We start from the raw sequence: 27,285 nt of genomic DNA on the forward strand, positions 1-27,285 counted from the left end.
GGCAAGAAAATTCCCCTAATTTGACTGCAAATAGGATGTTTTCATATAATTTGGCTGATTAGGGGGCTTGAGCACATTTACATTAGTGTTTCATTAGCTAGTTAACTAAGTTACTGACTAACCTAATTCTTACTCATGTTTTTGTTGCATTTCAGGTGGAGTGGCATCGCTGACAGGCCAGCATGCTGATAGGCCAGGGCCCATATTCACAAAATCTCAAATTAGTACTGATATTAGGATACATTTAGCCTTCACCGAGATGCTTTGTGAAAATGGTCCCTGGAAGAAAGCTGTTGCACAGCAGTCCTTTCACCACGGGTCCCTAGAGCAGGGGTAGGCAACCCTGTTCCCAAAACATTATTGTATGGTCTTGAACAGACATTCACTTGCTCTGTACAGTTGGTGTGGCTTGAAGCAATGAGTGAAGTATTTAAAGGACAGCGGTGCCTTTTGAACCCACAACCCAATCCCTCCCCGTTTTTCAACTAGTATTTCAGTACAGCACTGTTTCCGTTCAACGTTTTTATGTACTGAATGCAGCACTGACCAACTGAACTAATTGATCAGTTGAGTGATTGCCTAAAAGCAACACACCTAGTCTTCCAGGTCTGTTAAATCAAAAACATGAAGTGCCTGCGCCACTCCAGGACCAGGGTTGGCTACCCCTGCCCTAGAGGTATTAGTCAATGCTTATAAACTGAATATTGTATGTGAATTTCAATATATCAATGACACTAACAAAAGGGTTGAATTGTTCAGCAACGTGCAGTAAATGCTAACACATCTTTGGTGATGAATGGTACATAATACATTTGTCATCTCCCTATCAGGCAACTGCATGCTCTTACATGGGCCTGGATGGTGACACATCTTCAAGCTGCCTGCCTGAAGACTGTGGCTTTCAGTGGTACCGGAAGCAAGGGCCTTACCTGGGAGTACAGCAACACTCTCTCGCAGCCTTTCTGTAAACATGTATTGTATGTAACCACTCAAGTTCATACAAACTGCTACAGACGCAATCACTGACTTATATTCACTTTGTATACTTGTCCCATTCTTCAATCTTGTCTGGGATATATATTTTAGTTAACACCTGTGTGATATACATTAATAAAAATGTATTCACCCTGGACATGAGGCGTGCATTTACTTTAGAATCATAAGCTCCAAGTGTTGAGATTAAGTTACCACAGAAGTCAGTAAAAGTTAGTGTCAAACATGCAATGAAAAATATGTTTTGTAATCTAATAAAATGAGTTTATACAAAACTATATTGCATTTGGTAATCCCCAAAATGTGGCCTTTAAGCCTTGATAGTTGCATCCTTCCTCTGGGAACTGTCTGCATATTGCTGACAACAGGGTGGCAGGTTTTTTGATGTGCTGCTCTAGAGTTCCATAGCCCAGCAGACTCATCTGGGGATAGGGGTATGGACATATTCGTTTTGATAAAAGTGGGAGACTTTTACAGGGAGGAGAGAGCATGACTTTTGGCGTGAGTACAGTAAATCCAATCCAACCAGTGGCTCTGGATAATATACTATGTCATGACACAGGCAGACTGCCACAGTGAAGGAGGGTTACATTGTGCATCAGGTATACTATTATGAGAGTAGCTTACTTCTCTGTCCTCTGGAGAGAACTACCTGCAGGTAGTTGGTCAGAAAGCTCTGGAGGTCATTGGACCATTCCGTCTCTGTAGCACCTGGAGAGAGATGGATAGAGGTAGTGAGTGCTAGAAAGAGAGCGTGCCCTCACCCCTGACTGGCCCAGGACCTCCTGCCTAGTATCATGCAATGTAAAGGAAAACAATAATATCATGACTTACTGACAGAGTGCTCCATGTTCCTGCTGGTAGCAAGCCTCAACTTGGATACAGAGAAATGTCCTGCCTTGTAGTATGGTTGCATCCATCCCCACCAGGCTCCAAGAAAACAGATGACAAACCTGCAGAGATTAACAAGAAAATGGCACATGTATTTAGGAATATTGTATCAGTATGCCTATTTCACATTCATTTCTGTAAATGACAATATATCTGATTAAAAGTATGCATGCCATTGTGTGATAACAGCTATGACAAATGGCACATGGCATACATGTGCATTTATAACTAGCTAAGGTATTATTTATTTTTATGGCACCACGTCTCATCTCACTAATAATTGCTAAGGCCAACAGTAAATTCCACTATTGTGGCTAATCGTTATTGTGACTAGCTTCACATAGGTGACTTATTCCATCATGACAACATGCTCCTCCTTACTTAACTGCAGTTTAGTTCAAAATGTAGCTAACTAGCGAAGTGTAAAACTGAGTCTGGCTGTAAAACACAGCTAGCTAGCCAACTCGACTTTATCAGTTGTAGCCAAGCTAGCTAGACACTCAGTAACCTTAGTTGACCATGCTTTTCTGGACAACTGGACATTCCTCTCGCCCATCCCGGTCGAATTATTCTTGCCTACTCTCGTCTCTTGGTCTTCTTCTAGGTTGAAAGCTATTTGGCTGTAGTCCAGTGCCTTATTGTCAAAAGCAACCCACTCGTAACACAGCCACCTGGTACAGTCAATGGCTCAGTGTTCCAAAACTGTTCACCTGTTTCTATGTCAAGCTAGGAAAATTTACCATTTGTTATTATTGTGTGCTTTTATGGTGAACGTGCAGCAAAATATTAATTAATTATATATTATAAAATAATTAATATACCCCCCCCCCCCAAAAAAAAAAAAAAAGTGAAATATCATATTGATACATAGCTATATGTGCTACACATTTTTGTTTGGGGTGGGCTAATGTGAAACATGACCTTTAAACTTTGGACACGCTGTCATACAGAACGCCGCCCAGGCATATGCAATCGATCAACGCGCTAAGTCATTTAGCAGATGCTCTTATCAGGGGGACGTACAGTTAGTGAGTGCATACATTATTATTTTTATTTTTCATACTGGCACCCCGTGGGAATCAAACCCACAAACCTGGCAAACGCCATGCTCTACCAACTGAGCTACATCCCTGCCGGCCATTCCCTCCCCTACCCTGGACGACACTGGGCCAATTGTGCGCCGCCCCATGGGTCTCCCGGTCGCGGCCGGCTACGACAGAGCCTGGATTAAATACCACCCCCATACCTTTGCTTGACACCTCCGTATTATCATTTTGGAGTAAGAAATACAGGAATAAATAATATAAATGATTAAAATGAAAGTGGGATTAATTATTTCAATAATTATCTATTTATGTGTGCAATCATTCATCCATTTAACTATTTATGTATACATTTATTTATGTGTGGATTTATTAATGTATGTATCGATTTGTGTGCATTTATATAGTCATTTAATTATAATACGGCAGTTTTGGTCCTCCATAATCTAGGCGTACTGTACAATGTAACCAAATGGGTTAGCTAGCTACAATGTTTCAATAACTGCCAACCAACATAACCAATAGTAACCAAAATTAGTCATTACGTTTATGGAGAAGTAGGGAATTTGACCAATTATATTACAGAGTGGGCGGGACTATGGCTAGGGATATTCCTCTGCATCTTTTGTCATTCCTCCCAGTTCGATCGGCAACGGGAGCGGAGAGAGGAAAGTTCAGAGCCCGAAGGCAGCAGCCCCCACCACCGCCGGCCCAGGTTACCATCTAGCACCGGGAAACACACTAGAGAGCCACCGCCGGCAAAAGCCATAACCAACCAGAAACCATGAGCAGCGAGGCCGAGACACAACCGCCGGAGCCTGCTGTCGATGCGGAGAGCCCATCCAACCCGGCGGCAGCCGCCGTTTCCGCGGGGGATAAGAAGGTCATCGGTAAGCAAGATAGCTAACGTTAGCCAGGTGAACCATTAAATGCAAATGTGGATTTATTGGCACGCTAACGTTACTCCCAAAAAGCTTACTGACTTAGCTACAATTCGCTTAGCTATAAGCTATTTCCGTTGGCTAACTAATGTTAGTTCACATAACGTCCTCTGATTAAAACATAACTACCTAAATAGCTATGTCTAAATTATGCTAATATTGTTATTGGCTAGCTAGTTGTTAGTTAGCAACCATTAACTAGTGTAGTGTTCAGTTCCTTTATTTAGTTTGCTAGCAGGATGGCTGGTTTGAAATCGTTTAACGTTATCTATCGTTCCTATAGTCAACGTTAACTTCGACTAACAGTACGTTAGTTGGCCAATGTGCCAATTCAAAATGTCTGTTGGTCTACAAATGTTTTGCTACCTAACGACCGTAGCCAAATTCACATACTAGCTAAAGTTTAGTTAGCTACCTAACGGGTAACGCGTCAGTCAGTTTGACCACACACCTGATCTGTGAGACAAGTTCAGAGGTAACGTTAGTTGGCTAACTAATTAATACTGTAATGAATGTGGGATGGCCTCAGTGGTTTGGCACATGTTGTAATTGTAACCAACGGTAGCTAGATTAGCCTTACCTCCTTGTCCGCATTCTCGTGCATTCAGCAGTGTTTTAGCCAGCAGTTAGCCTGTCTACTAAACAGTTTGAAGAGGTTGATATTGGCCGTGATCATTGACCGGTTCCCGGATTCGTAACGCACTGGTTGCACATAAAGAACAGTTACCAATAAATTGGTCGTTTATACAACAGTTTTGCGTGTATTTCAGTTTCTAAAGTAATAATAGCCGTTTAGGGACTTGGAACAAACAATTCATTGATGGAGGCCTCTGTCTGACTACACTGCAGCCACGAATCACAATTGCAGTCGTATCCCTTTGTTCGCAGCCATGCACATACTAATTAACTTGCTTGATTGCGCTCGTGCTAGCCATCTAGCTAATACGTTGCTAACGTTAGATAACTATATAACTAAGTGTATGATGCAAAATTATTATTTAGTGTTAAGTTGCAGATGGCTAAGCTAGTCAGCTGGCTAGCTTTCCATTCGGTCGACTTGATAGCTAGAGGGGCACTCAAAATGTCCGCCTTGATGTTCGGATTCTACGAATTTATTTCGTCTCGCTTTGGCTGACAATTGTAGTTTTATCACGCATGAAACCGTACCCACCACTCGCATTCTAAATACTCACTCGGTATTCATTTGATGCGATGAATGACATCCTGGCTCATGTCCAACCACATGGTTGAGACCAAAGATAATCTGCTAACGTTAGCTTGCTATTTAGCTAGCTATCTTCATAGGGCGCGACAACACGTGCGAAGATTCAAGCACTTGCGCATTTGAACTGGGGAAATGGTTTTGCGTCTAGCTAGTTACCTAGTATTCATAAATTATGCCCAGGCAGTTCTGCGCATTAAATAATTAGTAGCCCAGCTTACACATTACATTAGCTATGCTACCTCCAGGGCATGCACTCTCACTCTGATCAGTTTGGTTAAATGCTGGTAGGCCACACTGAATGTCTAGGCTAGTACTGATATGTTCTGTCCTCATAAGACCCTCGTCACGTAGGATGGGCACTTTTAGCCAGCCGCCTGCACGCCTGACTCGCACCAGTCTAGTCAATAACAAGACTCTCCCATAAATATTTCCTTCCCATTTTTTCTTTTTATTCCCAAGGGAAATGTTTGGAAACAAGTAATAAAAAATAACATACATTTACAAACAAACAGCACATCCTCCATATAATTAATCTGTAATAGGACACTGTAAGAGCTATTTTTACTTGCACACAATATAGCTGGGTTGCCCCATCCTGTTCCTAGGGGTCCACCACCCTGCAGCCCCCCCACTCAGCTTTAGGATCTTAGTGAAACATTCATTACTGGTTTCGGGTGTGTTAGGCCAGAGTGACAAACTACAGGACGGCAGCCCCCCAGGGCCAAGACTGAGCAGCCCAGCAGCTAGGAATTGCCTAAATAGATATCTCCTCTGACGTGGGCATGTTTTCAATAGACTTCTTTTGTCATACTGTATTCCATAGAAGGCATCCAGACTTTATGAAAGTTGCCCAATATAGCCTTAATCTTGTAATCAAATATAGTGATACATAACTTGACATTTCTTCCATCCTTTGTGTTATTGTGGAAGGATAACCAACCTTCCAATTAATGGCAATGCATTTCTTAGCCGCTAATAAATGCTTGGTTATAGTTTCTTGTGATAAGTCTCCGGTCTCAACATTTCCGAGCAAACAAAAACAGGGAGAAGGGAGAATCTGTAGACATGCTGAGATAAAAGAACATACTCTTTGCCAGAATTCAGCCAGCCTCCACAAGACCATAACATATGCAAATGTCCCCTTTTTGTTAATTTACCTCCACAAGAGGAATTACATTTCTGAGTGCGTGTTGTTTCGCTGGCATATAGTACTTTCTATGGATGGTTTTACACTGCAGTTATTTGTCTGAGATTATATGAACATGACTCGGCATTCAAACATATTTGTATCCATCCATTCATCATCAATAGCTTCTACCAGGTTTTCCCTCACATTTTTGTTTTACGTTTTTGTGTCATCGGGAAAAGCCTCTATCAACCCTTGATACAGTTTGGAAATCAACTTTTGAGGTTTGTCAGACTGCCTTAAAATAGTTTCAATATTTGAAGCATCTGGCTTGTCCAGTGCTTAATGCACAGAGATGAGTGTTCTTTCTGCAAAAACTCACCTCAGCTTTGTCAGACTGGTCTTCCCTGGATGATTGACCCTGCAAAAATAATGACCTTGGTGTACATTTATACATTATATTAACCAAGAGTAGAATCAATGGTTCAATAATTGAAATGACCATATCCCAGATTCCAGACTGTAGCTTTAAGATTAAGCTGCTGTCCTGTAGCTACTGTAGGTCTACCCATCAACTCAAGATGGGTATCATTCACTGATATTAATATACTGCAAGATTCACCTGAGCTCCGTAGACTGATCTTCCCTGGCTGTCTAACCCTGCTGGGACACCTGCCACCATGCGATCCTGCTAAGACTTGATGAGCATAATGTTGTGTACTGACTGCACGATGACAGTGAAGCCTGTAGAGCTGTTTATTACTGTGTCATTGTGAAAGGTAGGGAATTAGTTAGGGAAACTGGCAGATGTTTCATGTTACAATGCTATACAGACGCTTGTAAAAATTCAGTGCACTGAAACAAACGACAGACCATCGACCTTCAATCGTTTGGCCGCTGATTTCGTTTGATTTCTCCAAAAATTACGACCTTTGTCCCCATGTGAAGTTGCAAACTGTAGTCTGGCTTTTTATGGCGGTTTTGGAGCAGTGGCTTCTTCCTTTCTGAACGGCCTTTCAGGTTATGTCGATATAGGATTCGTTTTACTGTGGATATAGATACTTTTGTACCTGTTTCCTCCAGCATCTTCACAAGGTCATTTGCTGCTGTTCTGGGATTGCACTTTTCACACCAAAGTACGTTCATCTCTAGGAGACAGAACACGTCTCCTTCCTGAGCGGTATGACGGCTGCGTGGTCCCATGGTGTTTATACTTGCGTACTATTGTTTGTACAGATTAATGTGGTACCTTCAGGTGTTTGGAAATTGCTCCCAAGGATGAACCAGACTTGTGGAGGTCTACAATTTTTCTGAGGTCTTGGCTGATTTCTTTTCATTTTCCCATGATGTCAAGCAAAGAGGCACTGAGTTTGAAGGTAGGCCTTGAAGTACATCCACAGGTACACCTCCAATTGACTCAAATGATGTCAATTAGCCTATCAGAAGCTTCCAAAGTCATGACATAATTTTCAGAAATGTTCCAAGCTGTTTAAAGGCACAGTCAACTTAGTGTATGTAAACTTCTGATCCACTGGAATTGTGATACAGTGAATTATAGGTGAAATAATCTGTCTGTAAACAATTGTTGGAAAAATTACTTGTCATGCGCAAATTAGATGTCCTAATCGACTTGCCAAAACTATAGTTTGTTAACAAGACATTTGTGGAGTGGTTGAAAAATGAGTTTTAATGACTCCAACCTAAGTGTATGTAAACTTCCGACTTCAACTGTACATCAACTGGCGAAAACTAGCCAAGTTCATTTACTTCTGTTGAAACGGGACAAAACAAAGGCTACAAAACATTTCCATACAAACAACTGTTGGATAGCGATATGCAGTGGCTATTATTAATATCTGACAGATAGCTAGAGCTGAACTGGCTGTGGTAGCTACTAAGCTAGTTAATTCATTCACCGCAGTCGAGATGAAACATGAGCTTTTTTATCACAGTGCAATGATAAAACTGGGAGGGACAAAATGCAATTTCAGAATGGGGGGGTGGGTCATGACCATCCTGTCCACAGTGAAAGTCGTGCCACTGTAATGGTGCTTTGCATTGGACCATGCCATGGCAGGTGGCAGCAGATGCCAATGGTTTAGCATCTGAATCTATAAAAAGCCCAACAGTTGGGGGTTAAATATAGCTTGCTTTCCCAGTATCTTCTCTGGTCCTTGTCTGTAGTCTCTATCAGTCTTGCCATTAGATTGCCCTCTTGAAGTGCTCCTCACAATTTCCTGCCTTTGATGCGCAATATTTGAATGAGAAAGAAACTGCTAATGTGCATGTTCAATTTGTTTTAGGGCTATTGGAGTTGGTTCCACCGTATATCATTAATTTGAATGCAATTTTTTTTGTTGCGTTATTCACACCTAAATTGTGTATACATATTTTTTTTCTTCCAGCAACTAAGGTCTTGGGTACAGTCAAATGGTTCAACGTCAGAAATGGCTACGGTTTCATCAACAGGCAAGTTGCCCCCCTCTCCCAGGTGTCTCCTAAAGACACTAATATGACGGGGGTGTGTGTGAGGGAACATTCCCAATCATATTACGGCTTGGATTTTCTTACAGTTGTATTTCTTACTTATGTATGTAAGTTGGGAAGTTGATTTGGCTGTTTACGGCATGCTCTTGTTATTGTGAAAAGACTCAATGAATGCACAACTAAGCCAGTTGATTCTGTTAAAATCTGTTAGCCTCAATGTTACAATCAACATTTTTAATCCAATGGGTTTTACTGGCTTATATTTAACTACACCTTTTTCTCCCTTCACCCACAAGGAATGACACAAAAGAAGATGTCTTTGTCCACCAGGTAACAATCTTCCCAAATTCTCCAATGGATCAAGTAATTTATTGCCTAACATTGAACTGTTTCCAGTAATCAGAATTCCATTGTAGTTGGCACCTCAAAGACAAAAGTTTGTAATTAAATGTTTTATAATTTTTTTAGACGGCCATAAAGAAAAACAACCCAAGGAAATACCTTCGCAGTGTTGGAGATGGAGAAACTGTGGAGTTTGATGTGGTTGAAGGGGAGAAGGTAGTTACAACTTTTTTTTTACACAACAGAGAGCTTTATATTATTAGCTGTCATATCAATTGGCACCACTCTTGCAGGCTCACAAATTATTTAATACGACTTGTTTAATATGTTTAGGAATATTTGAAGGCAATCAAATTCTAGACTTTAAACTCTCGTACCTCCTCAAAGTTATGATAATCAGTGATTCTAATGTGCCCAATTTTGGATTTGACCAGTCAACACTATCATGCAACGATACACAGCTAAAACAACTTCATACTCCAGAAGGGTAGTGTGCACCCCAGTGGTCCGAGCAGTGTTGTATGTATCTCTTCCCAGGGAGCAGAGGCAGCCAATGTCACCGGCCCAGCGGGTGTCCCAGTCCAGGGGAGCAAGTATGCCGCTGACCCGGAACCGCTACAGGCGGTACCCCCGCAGGAGGGGCCCAGCCCGTGACGGCGAATACCCAGACAACTACCAGAGCGACGGCGAGGGCGAAGGAGAGCGGCCCCCCCGCAAGAGCCGTGAGGGCACCGAGAGCGCCCCAGAGGGAGAAATGCAGCCCCAGCAGCACAGGCCCTCCTTCCCTGGGAGACGGCGCTACCCTCCATACTTTGTACGTAGACGCTACGGCCGTCGGCCCCCGTACACCAACGCACCTCGCGGAGAGATGACTGAGGTACGCTGTCACAGGCACTCCTGAAGCAGTCTGGCCCCGTTCCAGTGATGTCATACACACTCTCGTCAAACATGCGCGCCACACTTGGTTTTGGCCAGACAAAATAGGTCTATATATTGACTGTACTTAATGTTGGCTCCAAACCACTGGTCAACAGACCAAAATCAAACCTCGGTTTGACCGAAATAGGTCTATCAATCAAACATTCACACAAACCCCAGATGTTATAAGGTGAATGCACCAATTTGTAAGTCGCTCTGGATAAGAGCGTCTGCTAAATGACGTAAATGTAAATGTTACACCTACTGCTGATCGCCACACGTGCAGGGCTTCAATCTATATATAGCAATGTTTTCCACAAGCACATGGAGTAGCCAGAGTGGCTTGCCCCCCAGGGTTAAGCCATTTTTGCAGGTAAATGTTGAACTGGAATGCAAAAATGCGCTGAAAAGCTCTGGCCCGGTACATGTTTTTGCTCTTTAATGTCGGACCCTGCACGCGAAATGAAATAAATGTGTCAGAAAACAATAGGCTAATTTGGATTTTGACTCATTGTTACCACATATGGGACGTGCAAATTCATGCTCTCCCCCTCCGTGTAAAGAAATTTGACTGCAACCACGGCGCACACAACATATACCCAGGTAATGAGAGGCGGGACGGACAGCAGACTGTCAAACTAGCATTGTTTCTCTGTCATCGTTGACTTTGTAACTGACAGGCATCTGTCCTATCAATAGATTACTAGAAGATGCATATCGTTCATTCAAACGGGAGGGCTTAGCAGACTTTTTTTTCTGACTAGCTAATTGAAAAGGAGCCTTGTTAATTTAAGTGGAAAAGTATCCGGTTGAAAATGAGTCAAGCTAGCACTAGTGGAAAACACTTGGGTTCGTATAATATACTGACAGCACCTGAAGTTGGCTGCAAACCATCAGACAAATACTGATTTGAAGAAATCAGTCACTGATTTCCTCAGTGAATCAGTGGCTGGTGATTAGTGAAGGTGCTGGAAGCAAAATGCAAAACAGGAAAAAGTAGCTGCACATTTTAATAGTAGCTAAACATTCGGTCAGTCGACCTTCATCAGAGCATATTTTTTCCTGTTTTTCAAAACTCGTTCTATCCAAAAGGTGAGTTTCAGACCCGGATCTAGGGTATTGAATCAGGACGTGGTGAGCACAGTGATGTATTGGTGTGACTAACTCTTGTTTGTTTTTAGGGTGGCGAAGGTGACGAGAACCAGGGAGGTCCAGACCAGGGCAACAAACCAATGAGGCAGAACAACTACAGAGGCTTCCGACCAAGGTTCAGACCAAGGTTTGCGTGTTGAGTTCATTGACACAAGGCTGCAACAAGGGGTTATATAACAGCAGAAAGCTTTGACAAATTCAAAGCCGTATATAATTTGTCTGTCAACTAAAGGTTAGGTGAATTTGTCGCAAAGGTATGTGATTCGGAATGTATTTACTGCGACGTTACCATTGGGCAGTTTACTGACTGCGCGTTCCCCTTATTGCAGCCTAACATTGAATGGCAACTGCTTCCGAAAGTTTGTTTTACCTTGCATTTAAATGTTCTCTATGGGTACTCCTTCAGAAATGACAACGACTTCATGTCTCTTTAGTCCTGATTTTGTTTTTATTAATAGAAGTATTCTGAAATGTATGAACATGGCGAATTGGCCAAACTATCTATGGACTATGATCTTGAATAATTCCTGAACCAAACAATATGTAAACATCAATGCCGTTGAAGTGATGAGTTTCTAATGTCTCTTCTCTGACAATAATAATGGAGAGAGCATAAACACCTCTGATCTCAGCATATACATAGTTAACGTCTACTGTCATTCCCCCTCAACCACCCTGTATATGGCCCATTACTTTCTCAGGTTATTCCTGTTCCCATTTTGGCTGTGTTATGGCCTGTCAAACCTGCGGTCATTGTTATGGCACTGCCTTTACTCTCTTCCAGTAAGCACCATGGTATTTAAATTGGTACTTAATCAGAGGTAGTGGAGGGCACAGCCACAACTTGGTGTACAGGTTCATACCCATGACAGGAGTGAGCTCCACCACTTGTTTTATAAGCTCAAACACATGGTGGCACTGCTACGCCATGGTAAATTCTTAGCTTGTTTGAGTATATGGCAGACTTGACAGAAGCCCATTCATATAATATAAGGACAAGGCAGCACATTTCACATACTACACACAAATGGTTCACAAGATGCTTGGGCCAAGTCTCCTTGCAGCCATGTAATGCACAACCTCCCCTAAGCCAGGTGGATCAAATCCCCATAATTGCTTTTGGACACCTCCAATTCCATCAAATCTGCAAACCCCAGGGTTGGGGTCAATTCCATTTCAATTAAGGTAGTCATCTGAAATTCCAATTTTACTCAATGTTTCTGAGTTGGGATTTCAGTTTACTTCCTGAATTGAAATGGAATTTACTGTCATAATTTGAAGTTGGGTGCTAGGGACTGTTTTAAGATTAGGCAGGTGTTAAAGTGTGTGTCCCGTCCTACAGCAGAGGTGGTGGTCCACCCCGTCCCAGACCGGTACGGGACGGCGAGGGGGAAAACAAGGAGAACCAGGGTGGTGACGGCGAGAACCAGGAGCCCCGCCAGCGACGCTACCGCCGAAACTTCAACTACCGCCGCAGACGCCCACAGACCGGTGGCAAGCCCCAGGATGGCAAGGAGGCCAAGGCCGACGGTGAACCATCCCCTGAGAAAACGTCCGCTCCCGCAGCCGAGCAGGGCGGGGCTGAGTAGAAACTACCGGCATACCATCTCTAACATCGTCCGGGTGAGTCCCCAACAAACCCAAATATTGCTACTCGGCGCTCATCAGATCTGCATACCTGACATGCTGGATTGAATTTCCATGCAGTCAAGCTTAGATTTTGTTCATAGTGGACTGTGCTGGATTATTCATGGTTCATGTAAAAAATACAACTCTGAATTTGGCAGAATTTTGCCAAATGATAACTTATCCCAGAAACCTGGTTAAGTAGGGTTTGATTGAGTCCTCAGTATGCATTGTATGATCAGTTGATTAGCTGTAGTCATTCACAGCACTTCTCAATATATGATCAACATTTTCAACCACTGGCCGCATTAAATCTGCTTGCAGGACGCATCTGGCCCGCATGCCTCCAGTTTGAGACCCCCAATTTACAACATATCATAAAGTCCATCAGATGGCAGTAGGCCTTGGTGTAGTGTCTCTGGCCAGTTCACTCGAGTTATAAAGCCAGCATCAGTCTGCACCTTCCATTGACGCTGCGCTCCATCATCCAAGGCAGGGGCAGAATGAGGTGATGCCATGGATTTGATCAAGCAAACTGGCTGCCTGACTGACTGCAGCCCTCCTGCCATTGTGTCTGTTGGTCCTCCTGTCTGTTGTGATGCTGCTGCACATTCTGAGTTTACTGATACATTTACTGGATCTTCTCTAACAATCTCTCCCTCTTTTATTCCTCTACAGTTGTCATCAAGAAGAAACATCAAAGATCTGAGCAATAAGAAACAGATGACTTGACGATCGTCTTAAGCTTGTACCATGCGTTTGACCAGATTACCACCGATTTGCCTGCAGAATCTATGCAGACCTGTTTTGTTCCATTATTTTTGTGACAGCTAAAAAAAAAAAAAAAAAAAAATTGGGAAACGGCAGATGTTTTTTTTTCTAAATCGGTCCTAAGTTTTTACACCAAATGGTTTTTAAAAGAAAAGTAATTTGATATCTGGTCAGTTTGACATTTTTAAATAACTTTTTATGTATTCAAACATGAATTTTAACAAAATGCAAGCTCAAATAAAAAAAGGTCAACTGTCTACTCAACTGTTTTGCCTGACTAAATGGGACCACCATAACATGGCTGATGTATTACAATGTGTTGTTTTACCCCAACACCCCACCAATAAATAGTCTGCACCTTCCAGATGAATGGCAATAAACACTTAAAATAACTACAGAATATAACATTCCTTCAGTGAAGGAGAGAGGCACTTATTGGTTGGTTATATAATTTAGCCAATATAAAGTTGTAGATAAAATGTTTACAAGTTTGAATTTTTATGTATTTGGCACTCACATGATCCAATTGGCCCCATAACATAGGTATTACTGACATGGGTTGTCACATCACCATGCAACAGCATTGGTTTCAAATGAATATGTGCAATAGAAATTCTAATAACATTAACAGAATAACTAGCTATGACAAGTACATAGCTGTACAATTAAATTCATACAGCACTACCATTTTCCACTAATCACCAGTAGACCAATGTTGCTTATTTCAAATGTACAGGGCAACAAACCAGTAACTTCCTCTGACCCTTAAGCAAGTGGTCTGTGACCGATATGGAGGCAGGTATCTTGGTTGGCTGGCAGAAAGTTGTTTAAACGTTGGTCTCCTTGCGTAGACGCTTCATACGCTGTACATTGTTCTCCATGGCGGCGCGGTTGGTGATCTCAGTGGCACAGTTGGCGGGGAACCAGCCTCTCTCTCCGTCCCTCATCCTCTCTCCATGGCACCAGTCTACGACAGGATATTTTGGTAACACTTTATAGCGCCTTTGATGGCTCAACATGATGATCTAACATACGCAGTTGATAAATACTTATGGACAAGTCTTATGATTCATTATACCTGTATGTGTTACCGTTTTGACCAGGTCCGCTTGTTTCTATTGAGACTTTATGTCCAGACTTACCGTCTTCTATCTGCAGGAGGATGACTACCTCTGCTTGCTGCAGGCCTAGCTCGTCTGGCTCCTTGGGCATGTAGGCTTTGGTGGCCTCATACTGCGGAAGGCCTGAAACACACCACCACAAAGGCCCACTTATTAGTAATACGTTATTACCATGTCATTAAAATGGAATAGAGAAGAGTGTAGGAGAGCCGAATAGCAGATGCATGTATGCCCTCAGTGTTTCAATTAGAGCCAAAATGTGCAAGAAAACAAAAGCTTGCACTTGTCTTTTCCTACTAACTGACTTTCTTGAAGAAAAAATGTGCTTACTACAACTGTGATGTGGTTGTCTCACCTAGCTATCTTAAGATGAATGCACTAACTAAGGTCACTCCTGATAAGAGCGTCTGCTAAACGACTAATAGGTATGTCAAATGTTTAAACATCCAATGATGGGGATTTATAAATAAAGTATCTGGGTTCCCGAAAGGACTAATCTCAACTTTTGGAAAGCTCATTCTGAGCTAGCCATTAAAAAAGTATGGTCTACAGATCTAAGAGAATCTGAACTAACAAACAGAATATGGAAAAATATGACCTTGGTATCCTGTAATCCGAACCATCCATTTATACATAAACATTTTGTTCAGACTATGAAACATTCTACTATGAAATAAAATGTTTATCCGATCCAGGTGTGCTGCAGTTCAGAAAAGCTTGGGAACTGAGATATACTGCTTATATTATCTAAATAGCCAAAAGATGGACGATATCATGTTTCACTGCAATCAAGGTAGATTGCATCAAATAATCCTACCGTCTGTACTGGTCCTGTTCTCCATCTGCTTGTGCTCCCGGAGAGCACTCACCCAACGAGCTCGGTCAACCCTTGAAATTAAGACAAAGATCAGACACTCAAATATTAAAGAATGTGGCATTGCTAGTAGAAACTGATTGTATCAGTTAGTGGTGCATGGGGAAAGCAGGTGAGGTGACTTCACCCATGCTTTTAAATGAACCGGCCCGACCTCTAACTCATACAATCGGTTTCCACTAGCATTGCTACATTCTCCAACGCTAGCCATGATATTCTGGATGTTGCTAAATAACCATTTAAACAACTTTTAGAACAGTTTGGGTGAAACAAATATGCTAAAACTATCCCTATAAAACATGCAGTATAATGCATTATGTTACAGTGGGGAGAACAAGTATTTGATACACTGCCGATTTTGCAGGTTTTCCTACTTACAAAGCATGTAGAGGTCTGTAATTTTTATCATAGGTACACTTCAACTGTGAGAGACGGAATCTAAAACAAAAATCCAGAAAATCACATTGTATGATTTTTAAGTAATTAATACATCAGAAAAGCAGAACTTAATATTTGGTACAGAAACCTTTGTTTGCAATTACAGAGATCATACGTTTCCTGTAGGTCTTAGGTCTTGACCAGGTTTGCACACACTGCAGATTTTGGCCCACTCCTCCATACAGACCTTCTCCAGATCCTTCAGGTTTCGGGGCTGTCGCTGGGCAATACGGACTTTCAGCTCCCTCCAAAGATTTTCTATTGGGTTCAGGTCTGGAGACTGGCTAGGTCACTCCAGGACCTTGAGATGCTTCTTACGGAGCCACTCCTTAGTTGCCCAGGCTGTGTGTTTCGGGTCGTTGTCATGCTGGAAGACCGAGCCACGACCCATCTTCAATGCTCTTACTGAGGGAAGGAGGTTGTTGGCCAAGATCTCGCGATACATGGCCCCATCCATCCTCCCCTCAGTACGGTGCAGTCGTCCTGTCCCCTTTGCAGAAAAGCATCCCCAAAGAATAATGTTTCCACCTCCATGCTTCACGGTTGGGATGGTGTTCTTGGGGTTGTACTCATCCTTCTTCTTCCTCCAAACACGGCGAGTGGAGTTTAGACCAAAAAGCTCTATTTTTGTCTCACCAGACCACATGACCTTCTCCCATTCCTCCTCTGGATCATCCAGATGGTCATTGGCAAACTTCAGACGGGCCTGGACATGCGCTGGCTTGAGCAGGGGGACCTTGCGTGCGCTGCAGGATTTTAATCCATGACGGCGTAGTGTGTTACTAATGGTTTTCTTTGAGACTGTGGTCCCAGCTCTCTTCAGGTCATTGACCAGGTCCTGCCGTGTAGTTCTGGGCTGATCCCTCACCTTCCTCATGATCATTGATGCCCCACGAGGTGAGATCTTGCATGGAGCCCCAGACCGAGGGTGATTGACCATCATCTTGAACTTCTTCCATTTACTAATAATTGCGCCAACAGTTGTTGCCTTCTCACCAAGCTGCTTGCCTATTGTCCTGTAGCTCAGCTGGTAGAGCACGGCGCTTGTAATGCCAAGGTAGTGGGTTCGATCCCCGGGACCACCCATACACAAAAAATGTATGCACGCATGACTGTAAGTCGCTTTGGATAAAAGCGTCTGCTAAATGGCATATTATTATTATTATTATTATTATAAGCCCATCCCAGCCTTGTGCAGGTCTACAATTTTATCCCTGATGTCCTTACACAGCTCTCTGGTCTTGGCCATTGTGGAGATGTTGGAGTCTGTTTGATTGAGTGTGTGGACAGGTGTCTTTTATACAGGTAACGAGTTCAAACAGGTGCAGTTAATACAGGTAATGAGTGGAGAACAGGAGGGCTTCTTAAAGAAAAACTAACAGGTCTATGAGAGCTGGAATTCTTACTGGTTGGTAGGTGATCAAATACTTATGTCATGCAATAAAATGCAAATTAATTACTTAAAAATCATACAATGTGATTTTCTGGATTTTTGTTTTAGATTCCGTCTCTCACAGTTGAAGTTTACCTATGATAAAAATCACAGACCTCTACATGCTTTGTAAGTAGGAAAACCTGCAAAATCGGCAGTGTATCAAATACTTGTTCTACCCACTGTACATGCATTGCAAGACTTGTCTTGAGCATGCATAACCCCCTTTATATCTCTTATGATACCCTTTTGAGACATACCATTATAAGCCTTATTATAAGACATTAAAAAGACTCATACATGCTTATAACAAGTTTAGGGCATGTATTGGACTCAAGTATGCGAGAGTTTGTGATACCTGGATTCTGCGACCAGAGCGATTTGCTCCAGTCTCCCCTCTCTGTTACTTGACATCAGCAGCCGTAGAGACAGGTGGGCGGAGCCTCCCTTGGCGGGTGGCGATGTCTGACCCTCAGTCTCCTCCGCCGATTTCACCTCCACGTTCTCCAGAGTGGCATAGTCCATCACTACGTAGCTCTCTTCACTTGACACACACACATTTATTACTTTACATTGTGCATGTAGGCCTACATACTGTACAAATCCATATACGGAAGTGTGTTAACATATCCTGTACGTACAGTACCAGTCAAAAGTTTGGACACACCTACTCATTCAAGGGTTTCTTTATTTTGACTATTTTCTACATTGAGAATAACAGTGAAGACAAAGTATGAAATAACACATATGGAATCATGTAGTAACCAAAAAAGTGGTAAACAAATGAAAAAATATTTTATATTTGAAATTATTCAAATAGCCACCCTTTGCCTTGATGACAGCTTTGCACACTCTTGGCACTCTCTCAACCAGCTTCACCTGGAATGCTTTTCCAACAGTCTTGAAGGAGTTCCCACATATGCTGAGCACTTGTTGGCTGCTTTTCCTTCACTCTGCCGTCTGACTCATCCCAAACCATCTCAATTGGGTTGAGGTCGGGGGATTGTGGAGGCCAGGTCATCTAATGCAGCACTCCATCACTCTCATTCTTGGTAAAAATAGCCCTTACACAGCCAAAAATAGCCCTTACACAATCAAAAATCTCAAATTTGGACTCCAGACCAAAGGACACATTTCCACCGGTCTAATGTCCATTGCTCGTGTTTCTTGGCCCAAGCAGGTCTCTTCATCTTATTGGTGTCCTTTAGTAGTGGTTTCCTTGCAGCAATTCCACCATGAAGGCCTGATTCACACAGTCCCTTCTGAACAGTTGATGTTGAGATGTGTCTGTTACTTGAACTCTGTGAAGAATTTCTTTGGGCTGCAATTTCTGAGGCTGGTAACTCTAATTAACTTATCCTCTTCCGTAGAGGTAACTCTGGGTCTTCCATTCATGTGGCGGTCCTCATGAAAACCAGTTTCATCATAGCGCTTGATGGTTTTTGCGACTGCACTTGAAGAAACGTTCAAAGTTCTTGAAATGTTCAGTATTGACTGACCTTCATGTCTTAAAGTAATGATGGACTGTCATTGCTCTTTGCTTATTTAAGCTGTTCTTGTCATAATATGGACTTGGTCTTTTACCAAATAGGGCTATCTTCTGTATACCCCCCCTACCTTGTCACAACACAACTGATTGGCTGAAACGCTTTAAGAAAGAAAGAAATTCCACAACTTAACTTTTAAGAAGGCACACCTGTTAATTGAAATGCATTACATTTGACTACCTCATGAAGCTGGTTGAGAGAATGCCAAGAGTGTGCAAAGCTGTCATCAAGGCAAAGGGTGGCTATTTGAAGAATCTCAAATATAAAATATATTTTGATTTGTTTAACACTTTTTTGGTTACTACATGATGCCATATGTGTTATTTAATAGTTTTGATGTCTTCACTATTATTCTACAATGTAAAATAAAGAAAAACCCTTGAATGAATAGGTGTGTCCAAACTTTTGACTGGTAGTGTACATGCATGTTTAATACCATCACTAGATTAGATTTTATGAAATAACTTTTCTTGACAGCCTACTCTAGACTAGTCATTTTGACTGAAGATTGGGTCATGAGGCCATCTTACAGTTTTGAAAGTGACACCAGCACACTGGGATATCACTTCCTCTCAACGTTGACATGGATATAGCCTTCTCTCAGGCGCATGGACACACACACACGCTGACTGGAGTCTGCTGAATAGACATGTGTTGTGAGGTGGTTATAGGAATCCCAGGCATGCTCAGCTTCACTTTTCCTTCCTCTCCCTATCCTCACTGACAGCTCCCAGATGGCCCTCCTCAACCTCCACAGAGGTCATGACCTCAGTCTCCATTGGCTTAAGTTGAAGGACAGAGGACTTGTCTTCAATGGACTGTCTGAATAAGTTGCTAGGATACAACTTGGGACAAATGTTTTATGGACTGAGGCCGGAATTAAATCAAACCACATTGCGCTGACATTAAACGGCTCTTGACTTTTAAAAGATTGTTTGAATCTTAGCCCATACAAATATTTGCAGCTTGTTATGTTGTTTTCTGTTTTGGTATTGACAGAGGCCAAGGCTCTCTCTCTCTCACCTCTTCTTCTTGGTGACGATGAGCACGTCATTGAAGAGGAACAGGTAGTAGCTCTTGTGGCTGAAGGCCTTCCAGAAGATACTGAGCTCCTCGGTGCAGACGGCCAGCTCCCCACGCTTCTGCAGCCATCGCAGTGACGACACCAGAGGGAAGGGCTGTGGACAGGCGGCAAGATTCAGGTCTATTTAAAAGGTAATATTTTGGTAACACTTTACTGAAGCCAAAATATATATTATGATGGTTGTAATGCATTACAACTCGTCATTAGCATGTAAATAATAAGACATTATAAAGGCTCATAGATGCTTACAGCAAGTAATGGTGCACCAGACCTACCAGTTTACCAGAATCCTACACACAGTCACAATATATTTAAAATAACATTTATAAATAAACGAACATGTAAGTATTACTACTGATTAATTTATCATAAGAGTAAAGACAAAGGTTTAAAAAATGCTCTTGAAGTGTAGTGCTGTGGAGTGAAGGTCTGCTTGTCTGTGCCTTGATCTTGCCAAACTCCATCTGCTTCTGAATAGTGTACATCTGTTCTGTCCTCTCCATCCGCCTTGCTCCATCGTTGCAGCTATTCACCAACTGATGGGATAAGAATACATGTAACCAGTCGGAAAAAAGTACTAAATTGTCATACTTGAGTAAAAGTAAAGATACCTTAATAGAAAATGACAAGTAAAAGTGAAAGTCACCCAGTAAAATACTACTTGAGTAGAAGTCTAAAAGTATGTGGTTTTAAATGTACTTAAGTACAGTGGTAGAACAAGTACTAAATTTCCATACTTAAGTAAAAGTAAAAAGCTATAATCCAATTCCTTATATTAAGCAAACCATACGGCACAATTTTGTGTTTTTTATTTATTTATGGCCAGCCAGGGGCACACTCCAACACTCAGGCACCATTTACAAACGCAATATTTGTGTTAAGTGAGTCCGCCAGACCAGAGGCAGTAGGGATGACAATGCGTTATATTGATAGGTGCGTGAATTGGACCATAATGCTGTCCTGCCTAAGCATTTGAAATTGTAACGAGTACTTTTGGTTGACAGGGGAAAAAGTAGTGGAATAAAAGTCAGATACCCCAAAAAACGACTTAAGTAGCACTTCAAAGTATTTCTACTTACTTTACACCACTGCATGTAACACAATTAATACATTTTATTTACAGATCGCTTTTTGTTGCTCAATGCTCCATAATCAGATGCACAGCAAAGGACATGCAAGTTGCCATAGCTGAAATTATGGTACAGCAGCATACGAAACATATGCCACTCATGCTTATTTTATAGATGTATAGAACAATTGGACATACATCAAAATGGAAGTGTACAATAAGTTGACATTTAGACACGTTTGAGGATGGACAAGGTTCTCTCTTGTTTGAGGAGGGACGCAACAATGAACATGCAGGGTTTGTGGAGTTGCCTACCTTACTGATGGCCTTCAGGGCCCACACTGCAGCAAAGTACTCTGCCATCTTGTCTGGAGTCTTCTGACAGATGGTCTGGGAGGGAGAGAGAGAGGGATGAGGTTGGGGAAGGGAGGCTCTCCCAAATATCACAGAACCACCTACTATTACCCCTCCAGATTACAAATAACTCAATTTCAGCCCCTGGATACCAGATAACTAATTTACCCTGGGAATCAGCTGGATCACCTAATATAACAAGGAAAACCTCTGGGCCCTATAGTAAGCCTAGAAGCAGAGTTTTTTCTGGTCAGCTCACGTGGACAAGAGAAACTCCTGGCCCTACGGATAATGTAGGTATATTAGGGTTAGAGGGTTGTATGTTGATTTTGAGGAGATGATTTAAGTTGTCTAGATTTTTCTTCTTCTCCTCTACCAGCTCACACTCTCCCTCCGTCTGAGACAACGCTTTCTCTGGAACATCCTCATCACTGTCAAAACACCTGCATTCCATCTGGAAACGCTCATCTGTTCCAAACCTCGACTGCAGTTGCATGAGCTGAATGTCTTGCCCTTGGCTGTACTTTTATTAGGTGATGTTCCAGAGAAAGAGTTACGTCTCTGGTTCAAATCCGGCTCGAAGGACCATTGAAAGATTATTGGAATCGGTATGGGTAGCTGGACAGGTAGGATGACTGACAATAGTGAAGGTGAACAGGTGGTCACGGGTCAGGTGACAGAGGAATGGAGGAGACTGAGGCAGGAATTCCTTTAACCACAAAGTGGTATATTTACTGGGTCGTTTGTCTGTGCTGTATAACAAAGGAAACAGAATAACATGTATCCAATCAAATTCAGAATCACAAAAGTCAAATCATAACAATCATTCTCATTATTAACATAGAGGTAAATTCAGCTATTCAGTTCAATAGGAATTCAATATGAAGCATGATTGAGTCATTTAGGATCATAACCATTCATCATAATCATGAGAATGATAATGCAAATAACTAGATCAGTTATCAATTATTCTATCTATAATCTCCATCAGTTTGATATCAGGATTGATCAATTTAGCAAATTATAATTACGTTTCATATTTCATCCTTCCAGGTTTGTCTTCATATGTACATGTCATTTCGTTACATTTTAACCATATATCAATGGCATAATTGGCCGGTGATGATCTGTAGGGCCGTGATCATTGTCCATTGACATAACACAAGGTTTGAAGCATGCGCTCCAAGCCGCGCTCTGCAGTAATAACTATAAACAATAACTGATGGCCTGCTCTCCCGATCGCAACAGATAGTTCAGATGAAAGATAACAGTTTCGGTGGATTTACGTTGATTCGTGGACGCACAGGATGTCTGGATTAGACAGAGTTGGGGGAAAGAAAGTAGCGAGGTCGGCCGGTGGCGATTTCCTCCTTTTAACGAGTTGAGATCTGTCAGACATTTCCACCTGATCTAATTAAAGCGCTCTGGCCCAGCTGCGCAAGTGTCCATGAATTAAAGGGTGATTCCACCAACTCCATGGGAATTTTCTACAGCTACCCAATCCCCCTACAACAGTAGTTTCCAAAGCTGGTCCTGTGTAGGTACAGTATAGGGTGTGCAGCCATTCATTCCGGCTCAAAACTAACACACCTTTTCATACGCACAAAATGTTTATTTATCTACCTGTTAGTGAGAATGTATCCTTTGCCAAGATAATCCATCCACCTGACAGGTGTGGCATATGAAGAAGCTGATTAAACAGCATGATCATTATTACACAGGTGCACCTTGTGCTGGGGACGCATAATGCCCTGCCCCTGAGGGTATAATACGCACTGCCCTGCCGGAGAGTGTCACTCTAGCGATCCATTCAGCCCCCGTAAAGGGAGCCAGCAAGGGTTGTAATACAACCCATTCGTTTTACTTTATTTCCATCTCGAGTTCTTACTTTGCTATATCGTATATAACCAACCTCGCTGGTCACCAGGACGGGCACTGCCGGACACAGTCAAGAGGTCTAAAAGGGATACCCCTGATATAACAAACTCAAGACAGGGATAATACAGGCAAAGCCTGCAGGCTATGTGATACAATTAATAAGAAATAGGTAACACAGCTCATTGTAAAGAATAACCTACTCCTACGGCTATGCACTGGTAGAAGGGATTATAATATGGACATATAGGGCCCAAAGGGATGTGTACAGTACATGTTTTGTGGGAACTAACGTCTGGCTGCAGCCAGTACTGTATGTGACAACGAAGACGCAGTCATGTCAAGACTATAGAACCTGACAAAAGTGCGAGGTGTAGCCCAAGAAGCTGCCGCACATACCTTGTCCAATGAAACGCCCCGAAGTAGTGCTTATGTTGATCGGACGAGCTGCTTGCGCTGCTCTGACCAGTTGTTTGTGTGCTTTGGTACACAAGCACAGGGCAAGGCTTTGTCTAGGGCTGAGTGCGTAAAGACGTTCCTCTTCCTCCGAGCGGAAAGAAGGGGGGGAGAATGTAGCCAGATCAATAACCATAGATTTAAAACCAGATGTAATGATCTTAGGCAAATAAGCAGGGTTAGATGTCAGTGTAACCCTCCGCTTGTCCTCTTAGAACACCATGCATGACTGGTGCACAGAGAGGGCTGCCAAGGTTACCTACCCGTTTCGAAAGGAGGGTTAGTTAACACATCTAGAATTGTGACCAAATCCCATCTGGGGAATAGACGACGTGTAAGCGGGTGCAGACAACGGGTGCCCTTCATAAACCAAAAGGCCAAAATGTAGTATTCCTGCGGCTTACCATCTATATCAGCATGGCACGCCGATATAGCAGCTAAATAGACCTTCAATGTAGGAGAAAGGCCTTTATCAAACAGACTCTGAAGGAAGCTCAGTATGATACTGACACTGAAGTGCAGTGGCTCTTCGCTATGCGCCTCGCACCAGTGCGCAAACGCTTGCCACCTGTATGCGTCAAGAGACCTTGTTGAAGGAGCCCTAGCACTCTGTATAGTCTCTGTAACCGCCAGAGGTAACCCGTCACTTAAAAGACGTTCCCGTTCAGGTACCTCCCGTTTGAGACAGAAGGTCCGTGCTTAACGGGAGTGTCCAAGGCGCTCAGGACACCATTGAATTCAGGTCTGCAAACGTTGTCTGTGAGGGACAAAACGGTGCCACCAGTATCAGCTTCAGCCTGTGCTGCCTCACTCTGTCCAAGACCTGTTGTAGCAGGGGAATTGGAGGAAATGCACATAGACAAGTTCGGGGCCATTAGTGGGCCAGGACATCGTGACCCAACGGTGGGTTGTCGTTCAGAATGGAATACCAAAGAGAGCAGTGTGTTGCCCTTCGAGATGTGAACAGATCTATGTGGGTTCGTCCGAAATGGCGCCAAATCGCCTTTATCAGCTGTGGGTGGATACGCCACTCTGCAGACTGGCTTGCCCCTCGACAATAGGTCTGAACCTAGATTCAACCGGCATGGAATGTGCACTGCTGACAGTAAGCGCAGGTGTGTGTGGGCCCACAGATGTATCTGTGAATGTACTTGGTACATGGCCAATGAGCGGACTCCGCCCTGGTGATTGACGTACGCGATCAAGGCTGAGTTGTCGGAACAAATCAGAACGTGATGCCCCTCTATCCTGGGGGCAAAATGTAATAGAACCAGGCGAATCACTTCCAGCCCCAAAACATTTATATGACAATTTGTGTGTTCTTCCCACTGACCGTTTGTTATGCATCCGTCGTAAACTGCCCCCTATCACCTCAGGGAGGCGTCGGTCTTTATGACAACCCGCAAGGCAACTGGACCCAGCTGGACCCCAGCTGAGAGCATGCTCAGGCTTTGCCAGAAGGATAGGCTGTGGCGACATTGCCGCGTAATGTTTATCAGCCGATAGCGGTCTCTGTTCGGATTAATGCATTGGCTGATAAACCATCGTTGGAGAGGTCTCCTGCTTAATAGGCAGAGCGGTAAAACTGCTGATGTCGCAGCCATCAGCCCCAGTAAAACCATAACCCGGCAAGCCCTGACAGTCCGGCTCCGGTGGAGTGTGCGTGATGCAGTCAGAATGCACCTCTGACTGGTGACTGTTAGACGCGCGCGCAATTTACTCGACACTACACGTCAGCTACTACAGCGACTGAAATGACCGCAACACTTAACAAAGAGCTGCAATTAGTTTCAGAATGGGTGGCAAGGAATAAGTTAGTCCTAAATATTTCAAAAAACTTGGGACAAATAATTCACTAAACCTCAACTAAATCTTGTAATGAATAATGTGGAAATTGAGCAAGTTGAGGTGACTAAACTGCTTGGAGTAACTACTGCTCTGCCTTCTTAACAACACTATCAACAAGGCAGGTCCTACCAGTAGCGGTGCGTGGGTAAAATCACTAGGGAAGCAAAAAAATGTATAATACCCATATTACAACCTACACTATATGTGTTGTGATAATTGCGTTGTTTACTGTTAATTCATATGCCTTGCGACCGTGACATATAGGCCTAAAGGCCGAAACAAGCAGAATAAATTCAACCACACCTTTGTTTTATCACAAAACTGGATAGCAACCTCTATCCGGTGAAGTCCACAACGCATATTGCATGTAACAGACAGTTACATGATCTACAGCATGGTTAAGCAAGTTAATGTTTCCGGACCACTAATTGATTATTGATTTAGAACCAGAGTTACCGCAAGTCTCAAAGAAAACAGGAGCTGCCTCCACTACTCCAGCACCATTTCAACTTCAACATTTCAACAGCATCAAATCTCATATGCTTAGTCTAATACAGTGACAACTAAAAGATACCAAAAACAATTGAGTCCAATCAACATAAGCTAAATATGATGTGGCTGTCCATGGTTCTGATTTCTGTTTGAGCATGCGTGCGTTCGTGCAAGTAGAAAAACATGTTGACTCACTCTACTTGTAGAGAAATGCCAATGCCATCCTCCTCTCTTTCATGTTGACGAAATGGTCTATCACTCTGTCATACAGTACACGCTTTTATTTTTTGTTGTCCTAGGCTACCTGGCTAAAATGCTTGCTCGCTAGCCTAACTTCCATTCATGGGCAACGTTAGCTAGTTAACATTAGCCTTCTACATCTAGCTACTGTACATATTGAACTTCCATCCTCTCAGGCCAGGGGCACAACAATGTATAAATTAATGTTTGGATCAGAATCGCCGCTATAATCATTGGCCAGTACAGAGAATTAAGTAAAACCAAAAGTCCAAATCCCTATCTCCATCCATGGCTAATATAGGAAAGGGCCAATTGGAGCTAGCTAGCCAGCCACCAGAGGACAACAACACAACGAGATGCAACAATTCAAGTTGTTTCTGTTAATGACGTACACTACCGGTCAAAAGTTTTAGAACACCTACTCATTCAAGGGTTTTTCTTTATTTTTACTACTCTCTACATTGTAGAATAATAGTGAAGACATTAAAACTATGAAATAACTCATATGGAATCATGTAGTAACAAAAAAAGTGTTAAACAAATCAAAATATATTTTATATTTGAGATTCTTCAAATAGCCACCCTTTGCCTTGATGACAGCTTTGCACACTCTTCCCCACTGACATCAGTCGATTTGTCCAACTGCAGAGAAAATTGACCGGAATTATTATAATTTGTTCACCAATTGATCAACAATATTAACGCCCATTTCATCATCCTATGACACACAGTGTTATTTGACAAGGGTACAGTCTTCAGTGCATCAGCTGCTGTCTTATCAGTCATCGTTTCTGTGAGGATAACAGCAGCATGCACTCTAGCGCGGAGCAAAGGATCACGTGCACTTGGCGCAAGCAGAGGATCAAACATTGAGCCAACGGGCAGGCGGGCAGAGGCCAGGTACACAGAGCAGTGCACACACACCGAAACTATAGTAAAA

At 42.7% G+C, this 27,285-nt stretch overlaps 3 protein-coding genes across 5 annotated transcripts in view; 1 reads left to right on the top strand and 2 right to left on the bottom strand.

The window, feature by feature from the left end:
• The window catches only part of LOC121546003, a 54,255-nt gene extending 47,789 nt beyond the window's left edge, over positions 1 to 6,466 (bottom strand). Inside the window, exons 1-3 of one of the 2 annotated variants that reach the window (XM_041856960.2) lie at positions 5,062 to 6,466; positions 1,828 to 1,946; positions 1,621 to 1,704 (exon numbers count right to left, since the gene is read on the bottom strand). The gene's annotated coding sequence lies outside the window, so the exon portion shown is untranslated. Of the gene's footprint in view, positions 1 to 1,620; positions 1,705 to 1,827; positions 1,947 to 4,448 lie in introns of both variants that reach the window. The other variant, XM_041856961.2, reaches the window with a different exon arrangement.
• On the top strand, positions 3,552 to 13,772 carry LOC121546004 (Y-box-binding protein 1). Its single transcript, XM_041856963.2, is given in 9 exon segments — positions 3,552 to 3,817; positions 8,625 to 8,688; positions 9,003 to 9,036; positions 9,175 to 9,264; positions 9,586 to 9,654; positions 9,656 to 9,925; positions 11,148 to 11,245; positions 12,461 to 12,741; positions 13,423 to 13,772. Coding segments are annotated over 8 exon segments (978 nt in total). The 5' UTR covers positions 3,552 to 3,711; the 3' UTR covers positions 12,708 to 12,741; positions 13,423 to 13,772.
• Positions 13,563 to 27,285, bottom strand: part of LOC121546001 (rho guanine nucleotide exchange factor 16) — a 35,373-nt gene continuing 21,650 nt past the window's right edge. For both annotated transcript variants that reach the window (XM_041856959.2, XM_041856958.2), the window contains exons 9-15: positions 21,396 to 21,470; positions 20,455 to 20,547; positions 19,951 to 20,105; positions 17,739 to 17,924; positions 15,454 to 15,524; positions 14,658 to 14,759; positions 13,563 to 14,482 (exon numbers count right to left, since the gene is read on the bottom strand). In XM_041856959.2, coding sequence (XP_041712893.1) covers positions 14,343 to 14,482; positions 14,658 to 14,759; positions 15,454 to 15,524; positions 17,739 to 17,924; positions 19,951 to 20,105; positions 20,455 to 20,547; positions 21,396 to 21,470 — 822 coding nt within the window. In that variant the 3' untranslated portion in view covers positions 13,563 to 14,342. The remainder of the gene's footprint in view (positions 14,483 to 14,657; positions 14,760 to 15,453; positions 15,525 to 17,738; positions 17,925 to 19,950; positions 20,106 to 20,454; positions 20,548 to 21,395; positions 21,471 to 27,285) is intronic.

The sequence above is a fragment of the Coregonus clupeaformis genome, chromosome 30, assembly GCF_020615455.1.
Source record: "Coregonus clupeaformis isolate EN_2021a chromosome 30, ASM2061545v1, whole genome shotgun sequence".
Classification (NCBI taxonomy): Eukaryota; Metazoa; Chordata; class Actinopteri; order Salmoniformes; family Salmonidae; genus Coregonus; species Coregonus clupeaformis.